Source organism: Zootoca vivipara, chromosome 1 (genome assembly GCF_963506605.1).
Source record: "Zootoca vivipara chromosome 1, rZooViv1.1, whole genome shotgun sequence".
Classification (NCBI taxonomy): domain Eukaryota; kingdom Metazoa; phylum Chordata; class Lepidosauria; order Squamata; family Lacertidae; genus Zootoca; species Zootoca vivipara.
The window spans coordinates 110,657,369-110,677,597 of NC_083276.1; the positions used below are offsets into that span (position 1 = coordinate 110,657,369).

Genomic DNA, 20,229 nt, shown 5'->3' on the forward strand with positions numbered 1-20,229 from the left:
GGGGGACGCAAAATGGCAGCATTTAGAAAGCTCTTTTTAAGAGTCCACCATTATACACGGTGCAGTGAGAGGTTGCGAATCAATGGGGGGAGGGGGAGGGAATGCTTTCGAAAAGATGCTTGCCTCACACCAACTCAGCCAAACCATAGAAAGGGGGATGTCTGCCTTGTCTGCAGCTTAAGCAAAGTCTCTCAGTCTGCTGAAGGCAAATGAGGGGCTTCGCAAAGTGATTTGGCTGAAGTTTCGCCAAAAATAACAACAAGAAGGGAAGGGAAAGAAATGATGCAAGCAAAAACTTCCTCACGTCAGCTAACTTTCAGGGCGCCCTAGCCATTAATTTCCTGGCACCACCCAAGCACCAAGGCTGTGTCAGCATCTGCCTCAGCCTGTAGAAGAAGAAGAGTTTGGATTTGATATCCCGCTTTATCACTACCCGAAGGAGTCTCAAAGTGGCTAACAATCTCCTTTCCTTTCCTCCCCCACAACAGACACCCTGTGAGGTGGGTGGGGCTGAGAGACTTCAAAGAAGTGTGACTAGCCCAAGGTCACCCAGCAGCTGCATGTGGAGGAGTGGGGAAGCGAACCCGGTTCCCCAGATTACGAGTCTAACGCTCTTAACCACTACACCACACTGTAGCTCAGTTAAGCAGCTGCTGCATGGAGGTGCTCAAATGATTCAAGCAAACGCTTGAAGGAATGGGTGCTCATTGACTGTGCAGTAAGGTGCTGGGCAGCTGGAGGAGCTCTATCTATCTAAAGGCCAGGGAGTGCACAAAGATCTGTCAAACTATGGTACCCTACATATATTGTTGAACTCCAACTCCCATCAGCCCAAGACACCACCGTCAATTGGTTAGGGATACTGGGAGCTGGAGTCCAGCAACATCTGGAGGGCACGTCAACTGTCTCTGTGCTATAACATAGCTGAAAAATGCAACCTATTTTGGGGCCTTTGAATTCCTCCAAACCTGTTGATGTTGCCCTCTTTATGTGTGAATGGTGCTGTTTTGGCTGTGTAAGAACGGGCTCTCACAGAGATCACTGTTAGTATATACAGATGCGGCACGGCAACAAAATGCTGCAGCGTGGAGTGCTTCTGCTGAGGGTTCCAGTTGCTCCATGCCATCTGTCTGGGAACACCCTGCTTTCCACCACCACAATCATATAGTGAGTCTGTCTTTTTTAGGCCCACTGAGCATCCCAAGTCTCTGTTGGGCTTCTTTGGGTCCCCTGCTCCCCCAATTCTTTAATTTCTCTATTGATGTCTATGGACATCTTCTCCATTTGAATCAGGAAGTGACCTATCAGACAGGCTGCCTCCCCTCAGTCTCTCAACATCCCATGGGACAGTCTGAGTGGGTTCTGTCCCTCCTCCAAACAATTCTGCAGATTTTTTTGTACATTGGAGTTACCTTGCTGATTCCACTCTCTTATGAGTGGGTGGCATACGAAGACCTTAATTGATACACCTATCAATCAATTTGATTGGCTGATCGACTCATAAATAAATATGATAACGGCATGCAATAAAATGAAAATGAAGGCTTACCAAAATTTTGTTATCTTTAGATCTCACCGATGCGCCAAACCATTGGTGGGACTTGAATTCCAGAGGATCGTTTTTCGCAAAATCTCTGTTGCCTAGAAGACAAACAAACAACCCCCGCACGGAGCTATGAAAACGACATTCCAATGTTGCAACATCTGAACACTTCAATGAGTTCTATAATGTCTGAAGCAGGCTTGTCCCTTGCACTGAGTTACACATGTATCCATGCCTCACTTTTTAAAATTGTTTACAAGATTCGTTTTCACGCCATCCCAGCAGATCTAAAATCAGAATTAACAAAAAGGCTACACAGCATTAACACCCAGCAAAGCCCTGACCAAATAAGTGCGTCTTCAGCTGTCACAGGAAGTTCCTTAACGTTGGTGCCATCCATATCAAAGAGAGCTTTCCCCTGACTTGATTACTCTACCCTTGATGTCTTGCAATGCACTGAATAGGTTCCACTGAAAAACAGGAGCCCAAGCCATATCCACACCACACCTTTAAAGCACATGGCTTCCCCCAAAGGATCATGGGAACTATAGTTTGTCAAAGGTGCTGGGAATTTTAGCACTGCAAGAGCTAAACTACAGTTCCCAAGATTCTCCGGGGGAAGCCATGACGGTTAAAGTGGTACCCATGTGTTTTAAATGTATGGTGCGCATGTGACCCTATTCAAGCATTCCACTTATGTTGATTAAACACATGAAAAGGAACAGCAAGAGTGCTAGGTCTCCACCCTCAAGGTGCAGAGCAAACTTCCTGCACTTACAGAGGCTCTCTGTGTGCTTTAGAATCTAGAGGTCTAAATTGTGCAATTCACCCTCCAGCTTGTGAAAGGCAATGGGGATGGCTGCCAGGTGTGGTGGAGGTGGCAGAGCTTAGTGTGCTTATTCACATGTGTGAAGAAGGGCTACTCTACCTGAAGCATTTGCAAAACTGTTTGAAGTTCTCCTATCTGTGGTGTTTGAGTTGGCTCATTCACACACCAAGGAAGCATGCATTCATTCATCAAAAGTGATAATCTTGCCCATTGTCAGCCTACTAGATTACAAAGACCTGAATCACCTATTGAAAAGAATGGTATCTGTTAAAAGACTTGCATCTTCTCAAAGACAGAATGGCACCTTAGAAGCTGTGCCCAGCTGTCTGGGACCAGTGTTAATGGACAAGGTCTCCATGAGATGAGGATATGGCTCCAGTCTAAAGGTCCTCATTATCTTGGTTGAAGTGACCCTCATAACTTGATCACCATGCTGGGAACACAGGAAAATGTCTTATACTAGATTAGACTATTTGGTCATCTACACCAGTGTTCCCAAACTTGGGTCTCCAGCTGTTTTTGGACTACAACTCTCATAATCCCTAACAAGCAAGACCAGTGGTCAGGAATGATGGAAATTATAGTCTGAAAACAGCTGGAGGCCCAGGTTTAGGACACACTAATCTACAGCAATACTGAAAATAAAAAAATCCTTCCAGTAGCACCTTAGAGACCAACTAAGTTTGTCATAGGTATGAGCTTTCGTGTGCATGCACACTTATGACAAACTTAGTTGGTCTCTTAAGGTTGCTACTGGAAGGATTTTTTATTTTTATTTTGACTGTGTCAGACCAACATGGCTACCTACCTGTAACTACACCAATACTGTTTACTCTCATGTAAATGTCTCTCTAAGGAAGGGGTGGGGAACGTTCAGGTGGTACTGGACTCCACCTTCCACCAGTCCCAGACAGACAGCATGGCCAATAGTCAAGGATGATAGGAGTTACAATCCCATCTGAAGCGTACCAGGTTTCTCATCCACTAGGGAACCCTCTAGGGTCTCTGGCAGAGGTATTTCACATCATATACTACCTGATTCTTTTAACAGGAGATGCCAGGGGTTGAATTTGACAAACAAAGCACGTGCTGTGCTACCACTGAACTATGGTTTCACCCTAAAGGGAGTGTGTTCTCATAACAGTCCAACCAGAATCTACCCAGTTTAGGAGACAGATTGTGAAACCTTCCAACTTTCCTTAGTTGCTGCTGAAGGATGATAAATGGCTCAGGCAGGGGTTAACGATCACCACTTTTCCCAATGAAAAGGAATAAATATAGGACCTTGATAGGCCTGTTGAACTCTGCATTCACAGTATCTTTTGAAAACATCAAGAGGGCCAATAAATATTTCCAGAACCTGCACCCTACCCCCAGGCTTGGCCAACAAGGCAGATGTTTGCGTGACTCACCAGCTACATCAGCTTAAAATTTTGTAATCTATCTCAAAAGATTAGTTTTTGACTAACAACACTGCACTTCCCACCCTGCTCTATGTCATCCACCAGGGTGATCAAGTCAATTTTTGTCCCCAAACCATTCTGAAGCCAAGACTGGCTAGAGTTGAGAAGATCTCACCTGCTCCAGAGCCTTGTTGACAAATTCTGGCACTGCTCCATTAGCCAAGCTGTGTTCACATTTCTCTGGACACAAACCACATAATATTCTGTGGGATATTCTCAAAGAATAGGGCCGCAGTATTGCATCTGTCCATGAAGATGGCCTTGCCAGAATACAGCCCAAAGCAAGGCCATTTCCAAAGGTTATGCAAGCACCATTTATCATGGTTCTCACTAAACCAAGAGAGCCATGATTAAGAAGGATCCTCTCTTTCAGGAGTCAGCAGCTCCACTGTAATTCAGCTCAACTGCTGGCGACTAATCTAAACTCCTTTGTATGCTATCCACCTTGTAAGGAAATCTCTGCCTCTTTAGGCATATTATTGCTTCCTGTCCGGGGATTCCTGGAGAGAAAGGTTTCCGCCTTTGCTGGCAAGCCGAAACAAATAACAGCTGGTTTCAAATCTTAGTAGGATTTTATAACCATGCAGCAAAGGGATGGATGAAGATCTACCACTTTACATTCCACACCCTCATGTGAAAAAATCTCTAGCAGGGAACTATTGAGGGTCTTTTCAGACAAGAAGCAAAGCTCTCCATCTAATCATAAGGTGATTCGTTTTTAATGCAGAAAGTTTACTTATAAGGTTGCAGAGCCAGCTGTAGAAGATGCTAGATTAATAAAGATTTTGTAGTTCTTATAACACAATTCAGAAGGAAGGAAGGCATTCCCTGGACATAATGCTCAGTGGGGCTACCGTAATTTCTAGGATAAGTGTGCACAGTTTTGCATCCTCAATTTGTTAAACTGGAAGCGCAATTGACTGGTCTGAATTGCCATTACCTGATTTTCAGTTATTACTGCCTTCTAGATGCATTGCCTTGATTGCACTTGTTTTAATTTGCCTCGGTATGTAATATTGGGATGGCTTTGGCAGCCAGCTATATAAGGTGGGGGGAAATGAAACAGAATAAAATAATCCCAAAGGTGGCATTTCTTCACGAGTGCATTATGGACTGTTATCATTCTCCTATTCTTAATATAATATTGTAGGAGCCTGATACTTTACAAACTGTACACTAATTGATATGTGTGTGCACGTGCTTGCAAAATTATGTAAAAATGTGTGATAAACTGGAACATACTGAGGTATATGCTATGGTCGGTGCACATAATGATCTCCATGAGGCTTTTGTGCTTTTTCTGGACAGAAGCACTTAAAATAGCCCGTACTTAGTACTGGTATTCAAGATCGATTTTTCACTGGCTTCCGAACTTAAGATCTTGTAATGTTTCAGTGCGAACAAGCACTGTACCTAAGACCAGAAGGTGCAACTGAAATTTGCTAAACCTTGGCATAAATGTAATAGTACATTGCAATAGTTTCCAGATTTTCTGCCTCCAGGGAATTTTTTTTTTAACACTAGCCTCTTTGCTGAGGAATCTTAAGTCACACAAAGCCTGAGGAAGATTCTTGAACATGTCCTGGGCCGCACATTCAGTTTATGCATAGCTCTGGTTAGGTCTAGGCTTGGGGATTCCTTTCTCCAGTGTGGACTAATGCTTTAGCTGAGATTCCTGCATTCGCAGGGGGTTGGACTAAATGACCCTTGGGGTACCTTCCAACTATACAAGTCTATGATTCTATGCCATACCCTATACCGTATTGCTTTGTGGCTGGAGACTTCAGTGTTACATACTCTTCATACTCCCTTCTGGCTCTATATTGTAGGGAAAGATCAGCCTTAGTTTGGGGAAGTTTGTCTGGCTAACTTCCCAGCAGAGGAACCTCTGGCTTCCCTGGGAGAGTTTCAAAACCAACACACCTATTGGAAGCAAGCCTGATGATTGAAGAGCAAGAAAAAAAGGTGCTTCTTCAAAAGCATCTCTTCGGCTAATGGAAAGGCAAGACATGACCTGTTCCTCAAGGCAGTATGTTTCATCTGCTTTTTCAGTCAGTGGAGAGGAGTGGCCCGCTTCACAGCTGCCTCTTTAGCTCCTTGCTTGGGGTACTTCAAACGCCAATACTTCCAGAGCACATGATTGTTCTTAATTAGTCACAATTATTTATGGAATTTATAACCCTATCCCCAACCTCAAAGTAGTAGTTTGTTGAAATACGCAGCAGTAAAATCCAGCAAGCGTGTTAAACAGCAACCCTTCAGCAGAGGAAACCAAATCTTATACAGTAATCTGCCTTAGGCCTGAAGGAAGAAATATTAACCTGATGTCTAGAAACAGGTAACAGGGTGTGTGGCTGTATCTGCAGCGGGAGTTTCACATCCGGGGGGCCAGTACAGCGAAGGCCCTGTTCTATGCTCCCACACAAAAAGTTTCTCTCCCCCAAAGTGTCACCTTGGTAACAACCACACACCCCCACACAAGTGAGCCTGTTGGAATCAGGCAGCAAAAAGGGACAAGCTGCAGGGAGAGGCTGCTGCAGTTGGCTCGCCATGAGATTCTCTCAGCCCCGGGCGCCTTAAAGCGGTTGGGGAAATGCTAATACAGTGGTACCTCGGTTTATGAACACAATTGGTTCTGGAAGTCTGTTCATAAACTGAAGCGTTCATAAACTGAAGCGAACTTTCCCATTGAAAGTAATGGAAAGTGGATTAATCTGTTCCAGGGGTACTTAAACTGAAGCGTTCATAAACTGAAGCGAACTTTCCCATTGAAAGTAATGGAAAGTGGATTAATCTGTTCCAGGGGTACTTAAACTGAAGCGTTCATAAACTGAAGCGAACTTTCCCATTGAAAGTAATGGAAAGTGGATTAATCCGTTCCAGATGGGTCCGCAGAGTACTTAAACTGAAGCGTTCATAAACTGAAGCATGGGTGTAATTGGTTCCGGAAGTCTGTTCATAAACTGAAGCGTTCATAAACTGAAGCGAACTTTCCCATTGAAAGTAATGGAAAATGAATTAATCCGTTCCAGATGGGTCCGCAGCGTTCATAAACCGAAAATTCATAAACCGAGGTGTTCATAAACCGAGGTTCCACTGTATGTTGGGCACATCACTGCTTAGTAACTCTGACAAGGGGAAACTGTGGCAGCCAGCCTGGTGCCCTCCAAATGCTGTTGCACTACAACACCCATCAACCACCACCATTGGCCATGCTAGCTGGGGCTCATGGGAGTTGCATTTCCAGCAATACCTGGTGTGCAACACATGGGGAACCCCTGGAAACAAGGGCCATCTAGCCCCACCTAGTCCAATAATCTGTTCTCACAGTGGCCAACTAGTTGCCTAGGGGAAGCCTACAAGCAGGCCCTGAGAGCAACAGAGCTCTGCAAGATGCGATCCAGCTTTTCTATTCTCTTCATGCGGCCCTTCAGATGCGTCAAAAATGCAAAAACTGAACCAGAGTCCCTGGTTGGCTAGGAAATCTAAGAAGGAATGGACTGCATGGGGTGGAAAGCCTAGCCAGAAGTCACAGATTTATTGCATCTCAAGAGGGATCATTTATCTGCAGAGATGCTTCTTCTGCTTTTGTGCCAAGAAAAGACGGCTTGTGATGTTGCTGCCTCCTTCTCAGTTTGTTTAGAGCGCTTCCAATGTTAATATCTCCAGAGCGCATTGTTTAGCACAGCAGTCGTTGCAACATACACAGTATAAATGAAAGCAAATGCTCGTCTTTGGAGGGAAGCGGAAGGCCTGGGAGTTGGCTGATCCATGTCTTTAAACACGAGTAAGCCTAAATCCAATGTAAAGTGTAGGATGGAGTGCAATTTAAAGAGCAAAAGAGGTGAGCAGGTAAGGAATTTCTCCACCCACCCACCCACCCACCAAGCTCAACCCCTACAGTTTACCTCCCAAGAACATTTTCTCTCTCTCCTAGAGGGCTCTAATAGTGGAAGCAAATACAACTACCGTAAATAAAGAGCAGCTGAGGGAGAGACTTCTGGAGCAGGGGAAGGATATACCACCACCATCAGAGTGCCATAGGAAGCTGCCTTATACAGAGTCGGTTCATTGGACTACATAGCTCAGTACTGTACTGTCTACGTTGACGGGCAGGGAATACCCAGGGTTTCAGATGGGGTATTTCCCTAGCCTTACCTGGAGGGGCCAGGGATTGAATCTGGGACCTTCTGCATGGAATCAGATGCCCTACCTTTCAACTCAACCCCTCCACTTTGCACATGATTGTGACAGGTTCACCTTTAAAGAAATAGGCCTGCCACCCCCTCACATGCACTCAATCTTCATTTAAACATGCATTCAGATGGCAATAGCCCTTACATGCTGACACACCCTCCAAGTATCTGTATTTTCCAGGGACAGTCCCAGATTTACAGAAGCCATCCTGGTTTCTGATTTGATACCGGAATGTCTCACTTTTCCTTAGGATGATGATGATGATGATGATGATGATAATTTATTTGTACCCTGCCCAACTGGCTGGGTTTCCCCAGCCACTCTGGGTGGCTTCCAACAAAGATTAAAAATACATTAAAATGTCACACATTAAAAAACTTCCCTAAACAGGGCTACCTTCAGATGTCCCTATTTTCATCAGATAAATGTTGGAGGGCATAAAGTTATGCAACTCCTGAGCCAAGGAGATAAGTAACTACAGTACAACTTTTAGAAGACACCTGAAGGCAGCCCTGTATAGGGAAGCTTTTTTAAAAAAATGTTTTATGTTTGATTATATGTTTATATATGTTGGAAGCCACCTAGAGTGGCTGGGGCAACCCAGTCAGATGGGTGGGGTATTATTATTATTATTATTATTATTAAACATCCCTATTTTCATCAGATCAATATTGGAGGGTGGGTGTGCTGAAAGAGCAGGCAGGCCCTCCTCCCCTCTGCCATGCTGTTCACATCAGGTTTCTGCCCATTTGTGCAGGATGGAGGAAGGGGAATATGGTGCTCATCCAAGAAGAAGGATGCCTGCACCATATGCAACATGACACGCATTGTGGAGGGGAGGGAGCATGCTTGCTCCTCAATCTGTGAGGATATATTGTTGCACCAGGATAAATATATGAACTCGGCCTTCAGGATTTCCTACTGGGATGCACGCAACATCTCCAGGAACCGACAAGACATTAACAAGCGTTGGTTTGCTGTGTAGGCATGTTCACAATGACACCGGCCATGCAGTCAAGGCCGCCCCAGGCTTTGCCACTGCTCTAGCACCAACCACATTTCAACTGGCCCTCGCTGGAAATGCACAGCTCCTGCTTTGGTCAGCAAAGAACTGCTTCTTCCTCCAGAAATCTTTTAAAAACACAAATAAATCATTCTATCCTGGCTAGTAGGAGCAAGGCATTTTATCCTCCCATCTACTTATGACTTGAGTAAACACAGTTTGAAACTATCCGAGCAGGAATCTCCTTAACCGTGCGTACAATGACTAATGCCGGGAATTGCACGCTGTGGTGAGAAAGAGGCAGAGCTTATTTCCTTGCAGCTTTGCGTGAGGTATACTGGATTTAACAAGGGCCCCATAATACATTAAACGCATAGGTATACATTGCAACTTGCTTGAACCAAAATGAAGCCCACATGTTTTTCAACCAAATTTTTCAACCTGCGCCATGGCGCAAGGCATCAAAACTCTCTTATCTCAAGTCAGACAATTTATTCATCTAGCTCAGTATTGGTCTACACTGGTTGGCAGCAGATCTCCAAGGTTTCAGGCTGGGGGCTCTCCCAGCCCTACTTGCCACTGATCGAACGTGGGCCTTCTGTATACGAAGCAGATGCCCCGACACTGAGCCACAGCCCTTGCCATGTCTAACAGTGTTTTCTTTTTACTTGCGCCACTATCGGTTTGTGAGATTACACTTTGGGGCTCCAATCTGAATGAGGAAGACTGGGAAATAAGGAAGTTGAAGCAAAAAAGAGCATCTTAACAGGGTCAGGTCAATGATCTGCCTCAGGCTCGCATCCTACTTCTGACAGTGATCTGTTCCAGACACTTCTGAAGGGTGTAAGGAAAGAAAGCACAAAAGTGCTTACTTGGCAACGTAATTGTGACATCTGGTAGCCATACCGTAAAGTTTTTGTTTCTCAAATTCCCACAACTTAAATATGTTTTTTTAAAAACAAACAAACAAACAGAAAATTCAGAAGGCATACAAATGTATGCCATTTTCTGTAGTCATTTTCATCGTACTGGTTTTGTTACATCAACTTCGTTGGACTGGTCATGTGGTTCGGATGCCTGACTATCGTCTTCCAAAGCAACTACTCTATTCCCAACTTAAGAATGGAAAGCAAAATACTTGTGGACAGCAAAAGAGGTTAAAAGATGCTCTCAAGGCAAATCTATTTTTAAAAATGCAGTACAGTATAAGCACAGATAATGGGGAAACATTGGCCTGCGAGGGCTCCAACTGAAGAACAGCCTCTACCAAAGGTGTCATGGGCTTTGAAGAAGCACAAACTCAGGATGAAAGGGACAAACAAGCTAAGAGGGAGGCACATTTGGAAAATCCTCATCGTAATCAACTCCTGCCCAGAAACCTATGTCCCCACTGCAGAAGGGCGTGTGGATCTAGAATTGGCCTCCACAGTCACTTACAGACTCACTGTTAAGACAGTGTTCATGGAAGACAATCTTACTCAGCTACGAGTGATCACCAAAGAAGAAAGAAGAAGGCTATCTTCATGAAATTTCCTCTGTATCTTAACACCCACGCGCACACCCAAAGCACATGATCAGAGGTTGGGATTGGTTTGCCCAATATATTTCTTATGGGTGTGCCACTTTACATATCCACAATTTAATCCATCTACCATTTTGTGTCTCAGTTGTCCTAGCTATATTAGATCCTTTCAGAGGTGCTACCTTCTCCAGAGGATTGAGGGGCCCCGACATGACATCCTGACATCGCACACAGGGCCCTCTGAACATTGAGGAGGCCCAGCCCCCTAAAAATATTTTTTTAGAAAATTGGAGCCCCCCCCCCACAGTGCATCGGCCGCCAGGAGCAAGAACCCTTGGATCTTTTGTTAATTCTTCTACAGGGTGCTCTGCCTCTTTCACCTGGGTTCAAATCCCTACTCAACCATGAAGCTTGCTGGACGACCTTCGGCCAGCCACAGTCTCTCAGGCTAACCTACATCCCAGGGTTGTTGTTAAGATAAAATGGAGTGGGTTAGAACCCATATACAGTGGAACCTCGGTTTATGAACACCTCGGTTTATGAATTTTCGGTTTATGAACGCCGCGGACCCATCTGGAACAGATTAATTCACTTTCCATTACTTTCAATGGGAAAGTTCGCTTCAGTTTATGAACACTTCAGTTTACGAACAGACTTCCAAAACCAATTACACCCATGCTTCGGGTTAAGTACGCTTCAGGTTGAGTACTCCACGGACCATCTGGAACGGATTAATTCACTTTCCATTACTTTCAATGGGAAAGTTCGCTTCAGTTTATGAACGCTTCAGTTTATGAACAGACTTCCGGAACCAATTGTGTTCATAAACCGAGGTACCACTGTATGCTACTTTGAGCTCCTTGAAGGAAAGGTGGGATATAAATATAATAGTAATAAATACAGGATCTTCGGCTTGCTCCCTCTATACTTTTTCCTTGTGTGTATTGCCTGTAGTTTCATAATAGCTTCAAAAACATCTTTTTAAACAGCTTCAGTGAAAGGTTTTGTCATAGACACACAGAAAATCAACATATATTAAACCATGTATCAGTTGCAACACTTTCAAAATAGGCTGGGAGTTTTGCAAGAAGCACGCTCCTTGCACAAATGTCATATCCTGTTTCACCATGTGTTGAAAAGCTTTGATCTGAACTGTAAAATTAAACCAGAGGAGAGGTCCCTCCAAGAAATGAGAAACTACAATGTTTCTTCTTGCTAAAGGGCCCCCTGTCCATCCTTTGCTTCCTTCTGCAGAACCTTAGTAAAGAATATAAAACTCAGCCACACAAGGGCCCAAATCCTGAAACACATTCACAAGACCTGTGGACTTACTTTTGAGTGAAGATACGAGCAGAAGAGGGGTCTATGTGCTAGATCAGGCCACAGGCCCATCTCATCTAGCATTCTGCTCTCACAGAGGCCAACCAGCTACCCACACGAAGTCTGCAAGCAGGATTTGAGTACAACAGCACTCTCCTCACTTGTAGTGATCAGTAACTGATATTCAGGGGCATGCTGCCTCCCAAAATGGAGGCAGAACACAGCCAATGCGGCCAGTAGCCACTGATAGCTTTATCCTCCATGAATTGGTCTAAACCAGTGATGGCCTAACTTGACCCTCCAGCTGTTTTGGGACTACAATTCCAATCATCCCTGACCACTGGTCCTGATAGCTAGGGATGATGGGAGTTGTAGTCCCAAAACCTGCTAGAGGGCCAAGTTTGGTCATCACTGGTCAAAAGCAAGGTTTCTCAAACTTGGGTTTCCAGCTGTTTTGGGACTACAACTCCCATCAGCCCTAGCTAGCAAGACCAGTGGTCAGGGATGATGGGAACTGTAGTCCAAAAACATATGGCGACCCAAGTTTGAAAAAAACAAAACAAAACAAAACAAAAACCCCAAACCCGGAACCTCCTTTAAAGCCATCTAGGTTAGCAGCCATCACAGCATCTTTTGAAAGCAAATTCCATAGTTCGACTATGCACCGGTTGAAGAAGTAATTTCTTTTTGACTGCCCTGAATCTTCCAACACTAGCTTCATTTAACAAGTTCTTAGTATTATGAGAGATAATCCTTTCCCACCATCCGAACCAGATGTGCAGGATTGTGCTGTTTGGGCCCAGGATGCCTGATCCCATGTCAGACCTCAAAAGGAACTTCTTTTGTTGCTGCCACTGTCTAAGCTGTGTGGCAGTGAAGATGAGTCTCCTTGATTTGAGCTCTTTCCCTTGCTGGCAGCACTTTTCAACCTTGAGTCCCCAGATGCTGTTGGACTACAACTCCCATAATCCCTGACTGCTGGCTAAACTGGCAGGGGACAATGGGAATTGTAGTCCAACAACACATGGGGACTTAAGGACGAAGAACACTTACCTGGGGAGGCTCCTCTAAGTAGCTCACATCACAGGAAGGTGATAAATACTTTCCTGCTCACAAAGGGTTTCAGTCAATTCAGCTGTTCCTAATATCAAAATGAGCTTGATTGGCTTTCTCTTTCCCTTCCGTTTTGTAGTGGACTCGGTGTTCTAAACATTTTCGTTGGGGTTTTTATATTTTGATCTGCTCTTTTGCTGCCACAGGAGCCTTTTGTGGGCTTGTTGGCAAGATGTTGCTTTTAGACTAAAGCTATAAATAGGAAAAGGACCTTCCCGTGACCCCCCGCCCCCAAACGCAGCCTTTGAACAATGACACGCTGGATCAGTTCAGCTTCATCTCTGCCAGCTTCCCTCTGCCATACGCCGAGAGAAGTCAGCACGCAGCTCCCCACCAATTTCCCCCCTTCCCAGACCCCTGGCACACATTTTCCGCATGAGTTCTCAGCACCGGCAGCAGCTCCTGAGCTGGAGAATGCTAAGAGGACGGCGCTACGCGAGGCCCTTTTAAATATGCCAGATGCTAAATGGGTCACAGAAATGGCCATGCCTGACCGATAGCGTCGTTTGGCTCTCAAACAAGGCTTTCTATTGTTGGCGAAGGGATCACCCACACACAATAACCAGAAGGGAACGTGGCTCTGTTGCCCTGAAAAGGGAATTCTACACTCTTTTTAAAGCCATGCTTCCCCTTCCACGCACATCAGAAATGAAACCAGAGCTGCAGAGTTTCTCCTGGTGAACATTTCAACAGTCAAATGAAGGGGAGCGGAATTCACTGAGCTTGCTGGTTTTTTGGAACAGTCAGGCTACAGCTGGAACCAGATGACATGTTTCTATAAGGTGTTTGTGTGCAGGCTAGAGGGAGAATCTTTGAGATGGATCCTGACTTTGGCCATGTACACATTGCCAGCTTAAAACACAGCTAGGTTGTTCTTTTTCTCAATTTTGATCGAAGCTGATTTGGGGGGAAATACAGTATTTCATAAGAAACGACAGGATAGATATGGATTGCGGCCAATGTTGTGTGTACATCGCTTCCCAAACTAGCAGTGGGAGCAGAATGGATGCAGTAAGCGGCAGTGTGTACGCAGCCTTAGTGATGCTTAATGTAGTCCAGTCTTCTCCAATCTGGTGCCCCTAAATGTTGCTGGACTAAAGTCCCCATTGACCATTGGCCTTACAGGCTAGGACTGATGGGAGTTGTAGTCCAACAACTGCTGGAGGAAACCAGCGGAACTCAAGTTAGCCATGACTAAATTTCTGCACAATCCTAGCTACTCAGAAGTATGTCATGTTAAATTCAATAAGGCTCACTCCCAGGTAAGTTACGTTGAGATTTCCACTTTAGGCCCAATTGATTTTAGTGGATCTACTCCAACCTTTGCCAACCTGGTGCCGTCTACACATTTTGGACTACAACTCCCATTAGTTCTAGCCAGATGATGATGAAGAAGATGACGACGACAACAACGATTTCTATACCACCAATCATCTGAGGATCACAGGGCTGTTTACAATATAAAAACACTAACATACAAACAAACAAAAACAATACCCCATAGATTTCTTTTTAGATCGAAGGCCATAGATCAATTGGTCAAAGGCCTGGAAGAAGAAGAATGTTTTTGCCTGGTCCCGAAAGATATGTAACAAAGGTGCCAGGGGAGCCTCCCTGGGGAGAGCATTCTACAAACAGGGAGTTACCACAGAAAAGGTGGTGTTACCACGCTCTGGACCTCTCATGGAGCAGGGCTCAGTTTATGGTCTCAGGGTCCTGATAGGTTCATATGGAAAGAGGCGGTCTTTGAAGTATTGTAGTCCTGAGCCATTTAAGGTTTTATAGAACAAAACCAGCACTTTGAATTGGACCTGGAAACTAACTGGCAGCCAGATGACAAACATTTCTATAAACCTGTATTTATTTATTTATTTATTTATTCATGCCATGTGTTTTTCAGTGGTTGTTGCTGTTAGCTGCCTCGGGCGTAGCATGAAGAAAACTGGGCTACAAACTGACCATTTGCATAATTGCAAATGTGGAACACATAGTTGAATAGATAGCCTGCAACTAGTGTACCCGCAAGCCCAGCACTGCTCCTGAAATGCCTTAAATGACTGCCTGCCCCTATACAGTAGCACGCTTACCAGGATTCCACCACAGGTCCACAGATGGCTGTGGGGCTGCATGTGCAAAGTCATGCTGTGTACATGGCTTCCCTTTTAATAAATAAATAAATAATCTAGCCTTAGTGGGAGTGACTGAGGGATTGCGTAATCTGCAACTCATAAACACAGGAATTCAAGCTTGGCTTTATGAGCATATCTCCCACTTCAGGACCTCTTGACTTGGAGCCTCAGGCTAAGTGAACTTAAGAAACTTTCTGAAAGTTTCCCATCCCCTCTTACCTGCTGCCACCACCTGAGCCCCCCTAGTATTGGGGAGGGGGCTCCTGAACAATGTGGGGCAGGGCATGAGATTGCTGCTAGGAACAGAAACTAGAATTTCCCTTGTGGTTCAAATACGATTTGAGGCAATTCTCCCCTCTCATAGCAGCCCACCACACCACACCCCTGAAAAAGAGGGGTCTTCAACCTGCAATGGAGAGGAGGGGACAGGAAACCTCCCCCTCCCTCCGTGAAATTCCAGAATCTGGTCCTCTATGTTATGCCTACATTGTTCTAAGCCCTGGACAAGGAATCAACATACCCTTTGCTGGAATAGCCAGCATATAAAAAGCACTTTCATTTTTGCCACTGTAAAGATTCCAGCTCACCAGAAAGCCAGCCTATTTTAACACATGGAAACTGCCAAGAACGAACAGCGATGGTTTAGGGATGTCTTTGAATTGGCTTATACCCTACCTCCCATCACAGGCCGTCATTCCCTCCCTTACATTTGCAAATCCTGTGCACTTCCGCCAAGAGAAACTTTATCTGCTAGGATTTGCAGTTCCTTGAGGGGCTGCCAGAAACAAGAAGAAGATGGCAGGGAGATGTGGGCTGGTTTCCAAGCAGTACAGATTCCCAAGATCACGTGGGAAAGCTACATCCTTCCATCCTGCTGGTTCTGTCACCAGGATCCAAACTGTTCACCAACAATGAATGTGTGGGCTGTCGTCACAACCATTCCAAATCAATGGCATACTATGCATGTCGGCAGGCCTACCACAACATGCACCCAAGCCCTCAAGATGGTTCACAACACTGAGCTAAGAGCAGCTCAACCATTTTGAATGACTATGGCATGAAGACAGGCCAACAAAGCGAATGTGTACAATGACCCGTATTGCTCCAAATCTTTTCCAACAGGTTGTTGATTTGCTTTCCTCTTTGCAATTCGTCCAAATCCCATGGGTTGGCAAAAGCGCATGTTGCTATATTACCTGTGGCGTCGAATAAAATCGGCTGGCAGTTTCTTCTGTTGGGGTTCCAGTTACACTTGAGCACCTGGCCTCCTTGCACAATCCCAGGTTGAGTTGTGTTTGCCTTTGGAGCACCCACAAGGAGAAACATCCTGCAGGAAAGAAATGAAGAAGCAAACAGGTTTAGGAATCCTCATTATTCCACTGAAGGAAATGGTACGGCAGCTACTGTAATGTTAGGTAGGGCTAGAACCATAGCTAGAACCATGTAGAAGCCAAAGGATTGAGGTGGGATTGCTGGGGGGCCCTGCGTGTTCTTCCTTCTACAGTCAAATGCTACCCCACCAGCCATATGTGAATGTCAATCCCATCTAAACATTGTGGTTTTGCTGCCCAGCTGAGACTAGAAAAATGGTGGCTAGAGTGGGGGTCAATCACCTGGCAGAGCCCATGGCTCATGGGCTGTAGTCATCTTGGTGGGTCATCATTAGGGCGGTCTTGTCCCATGAGATTTTCTATCACCACAAAAAAGTTCAGAGCCAGTGTGACTCTCCCCCAGATTCCTAGGGCAGCGTTTCTCAACCACTGTTCCGTGGCACACTAGTGTGCCGCGAGACGCTGGCTGGTGTGCCGCGACGTGCGGCGACGAGAAGGCCGATTTGCATTGTCACGTGCCTGGCGGCCGCCAATACTCATGTGCCCCAGCAGAGACTGCGCGCGCGCACTCTCCCCCCCTCTGCCTCCTCCAACCGCCGCTCCCGCCGGACACCGCCTCACTGCAGGGCACGTCAGGGAAGCGAGAGTGGAGGCCGGCGAAGGCCTCCTCACAACCCTCCCTGGCCGTGAGGAGCGACGGTTGGAGGAAGCGGGGGGGGGAGAGTGCGCGCGTCCTTCCTGTCGGCGGCTGGGGGAGAGGAACGGAGGAGGAGAACGCAGCGCTTTCTCCTCCTCCGTTCCTGTCCCCCTGCCGCCGACAGCAAGGACAGGTCCCAGGGTTCGGAGAAGCGCTGCGCAAGCGCTTCTCCGAACCCTGGGATGTCTTCTTCCTGTCGGCGGCTGCGGGACAGGAACGGAGGAGGAGAACGCAGCACTTTCTCCTCCTCCGTTCCTGTCCCCCTGCCGCCGACAGCAAGGACAGGTCCCAGGGTTCGGAGAAGCTCTGCACAAGCGCTTCTCCGAACCCCAGGATGTTCTAGCGCCCGTTATTAAACGGGCTGAAATACACTAGTAATTATAATATAGGGCAGCACAGAGTTAATTTTTTTAACTTTTTTAATGGTGGTGTGCCTCGTGATTTTTTTCACGGAACAAGTGTGCCGTGGCCCAAAAAAGGTTGAGAAACACTGTCCTAGGGAAAGCCCATAAGCAGGACATGAGAACAGCAGCACTCTTCCCACTTGTGAATTGCAACAACTGATATTTACAGGCATACGAGCCAACTCCTAGGGGCCATGGGGGCTTCGGTCTCCACAACAAAATATTTGAGGGGGCTGGGCCCCCGCAAAGTTGATGGGCCTTCCCATTCAAAAGGTGTGCGTGCACTGCATCGTGCGATTGATTACGCGGGATGGGGCTTTCCTGGTTCCCCACAATATTTTATTCAAGTTGGCCCCCCTGTTTACAGGCATACCAGCGAGACCTAAAATTTCAGCATGAGGGCCACATTCCCTTAGGAACTTCTCAGGGGCTACATGTCAGTGGTGGGCAGGCCAAGAGGCAAAAAGTGAGTGGAACAATGAATGTGAATCTTACCATACAGTATCAGGGGAAGGTAATATGGAACCTGAGTGAGGACAAAATTTGGTACCCCCTCCAAATATTTCTTATTTTCACAATAAGTCTTTTTTGGTACAGTTGCTTTTTTAAATGGATCTTCTCAGTAGGTACCCGTATAAATATATGTGTTGCTGTTGCTGTTGTTATTTTGCACACACTTGGCTCAGCGCCATGTGCGAGAGAACTGTGCTCAGCGCCCTAAATCCGGCACTGGCAATAGTCTACCTAGCGAAACAAAGCTCAGCGGTTTCTGCTCTCACACACATCTCCCATCCCTTATCCAAGCAAGCAAGAGGCATTATCACACTTCAAGGACACATTCCAGTCAAAACAAAAAACACAAAAATAAAAAAAAATCCTTCCAGTAGCACCTTAGAGACCAACTAAGTTTGTCATAGGTATGAGCTTTCGAGTGCATGCATTCAAACATTCCGTCTCCCAAACGATCGAAAACCTGGAAGTGAGTGTTCGGTTTTAAAATGTTCTTTTCGAAGCCGAATGTCCGACAGGGCTTCTGCGGCTTCTGATTGGCTGCAGGAGCTTCCTGCAGCCAATCAGAAGCCGCGCTTTGGTTTTCGAACATTTTGGAAGTCGAACGGACTTCCAGAACTGATTCTGTTCGACTTCCGAGGTACAACTTTACAGAGCTGGACTCTAAGACATAAGAACGTAATAAAAGCCTGTTGGATCAGATCAATGGTCCATCTAGTCCAGCTTCCTGTTTCACAATGGCCAAGAAGATGCCTGTGGGAAGTCTGCAAGCTATACATGAGCACTCTGCCTGTCTGCATTTTCCAGCACCTGGTATTGAGAAGCATAATGCCTCCGACAGTGCAGGTAGACAGACCACAAAGCAGAAGTCTACATGGCAGATGAGCCTTGCATGATGTTTCCACACAGCAGATGTTTCCATGTGCTGTGTTTGAGTAACTAGCAGCATATGAGGCTTAGTGATCTTCTAAGTTGAAGGGAATGAGTCTTAAATTCCATTTAAATTCCATTCAACATATTCCAAAGCTATTCTGGCCTTCAACTCCTCACCCAGCAAACACACTTTAAGCGCAAACAAATCTACTCCAAAAATAAAACAAACGGCCTCCTGCAGTCATTAGATTAGAATATATCATGTTCCTTGTACTCAAGGAAAGTCTCTCCCACTCTCCTTCCACTTCAAGCAACACGCCTCTATAAGTCATCAGGCATATTCCCCTTAATTCACAACATCTCTGCTCAAATCTACTCTCCAGAACAAATACCCCCAGCTATTCAGTCTCACTTACTTCTGATGTTTTGATTTGGCAAATCTTGGCCATGACAGTATTGAAATGACAGCTTAAAATAGAAAAGCAGCAGCCAAACAAAAACACACACACCATAATAACCGGATTCTGATGTTGACTATGCCAGGAAATAAATGCAAAACATATGGCAAATAAACGGCTCTACCCATTGCAGCGCCTTAGAGCACAACATTTTGCCAGGGACATCAACGCTGTCCAACACAAATGTTTAGGATTGGAGTGTTGCATGTTGATCCTACAGATATCAGCAGATGCAGTGGTGAGCCACAGAGTGTGCTGTGTGCCAACACAAGATTGCCACATTCCAAAAGGATTATGGCTCCTCTCTCTTTCAGAGGAAGCTGGAAGTTCCGCAGGTACAGTGTGCTTACCAACATGTGAACAGAGACAGGGCGAAAGGGATAGCGAAAGGGCACCTGGAAAACAGTGTCCATCCCCTCTGCTCCTGCCAAATTTCAATTTGTTTCACTTTTATCCCAGAATTAGTATTCACATGCTTTGAGAACATAAGATGCCTCCTCTATTTCTTTCTTAACAACTGCTGAAAACTGAAACCATGGCTTACGTCTTCAGCAATGGGAACTGTGTGTAGACAAATATCCAACTAAGTTTGTGCCATGTACACGCCTTGCTTATTTGGATTGCTAGTCAAGTTTACACCTTGGGCATGTTTGAATCATTAAACATGTAGAAATGGTTCTGTGGTTCACTGGATCCCCAGCCATGTAGATGAATCCCAATTATTTCAACAGAGCTTATTTCCAAGTCTTTGTTCCTTGGCATCAGAGTCCAGGAAAATTATATATACAATGAGTCATGCTGTACTAAATATAACAAGGCAAGTCAACTTTTCTAGGA

The 20,229-nt window shown here is 45.5% G+C and overlaps 1 protein-coding gene across 1 annotated transcript in view; it reads right to left on the bottom strand.

Moving 5' to 3' along the window:
- ITGAV (integrin subunit alpha V) overlaps positions 1–20,229 on the bottom strand; it is a 70,726-nt gene that overhangs the window by 42,897 nt on the left and 7,600 nt on the right. The window contains exons 2-3 of the mRNA XM_035133482.2: positions 16,316–16,446; positions 1,550–1,641 (exon numbers count right to left, since the gene is read on the bottom strand). Of these exons, the coding sequence (XP_034989373.1) occupies positions 1,550–1,641; positions 16,316–16,446 (223 nt within the window). The remainder of the gene's footprint in view (positions 1–1,549; positions 1,642–16,315; positions 16,447–20,229) is intronic.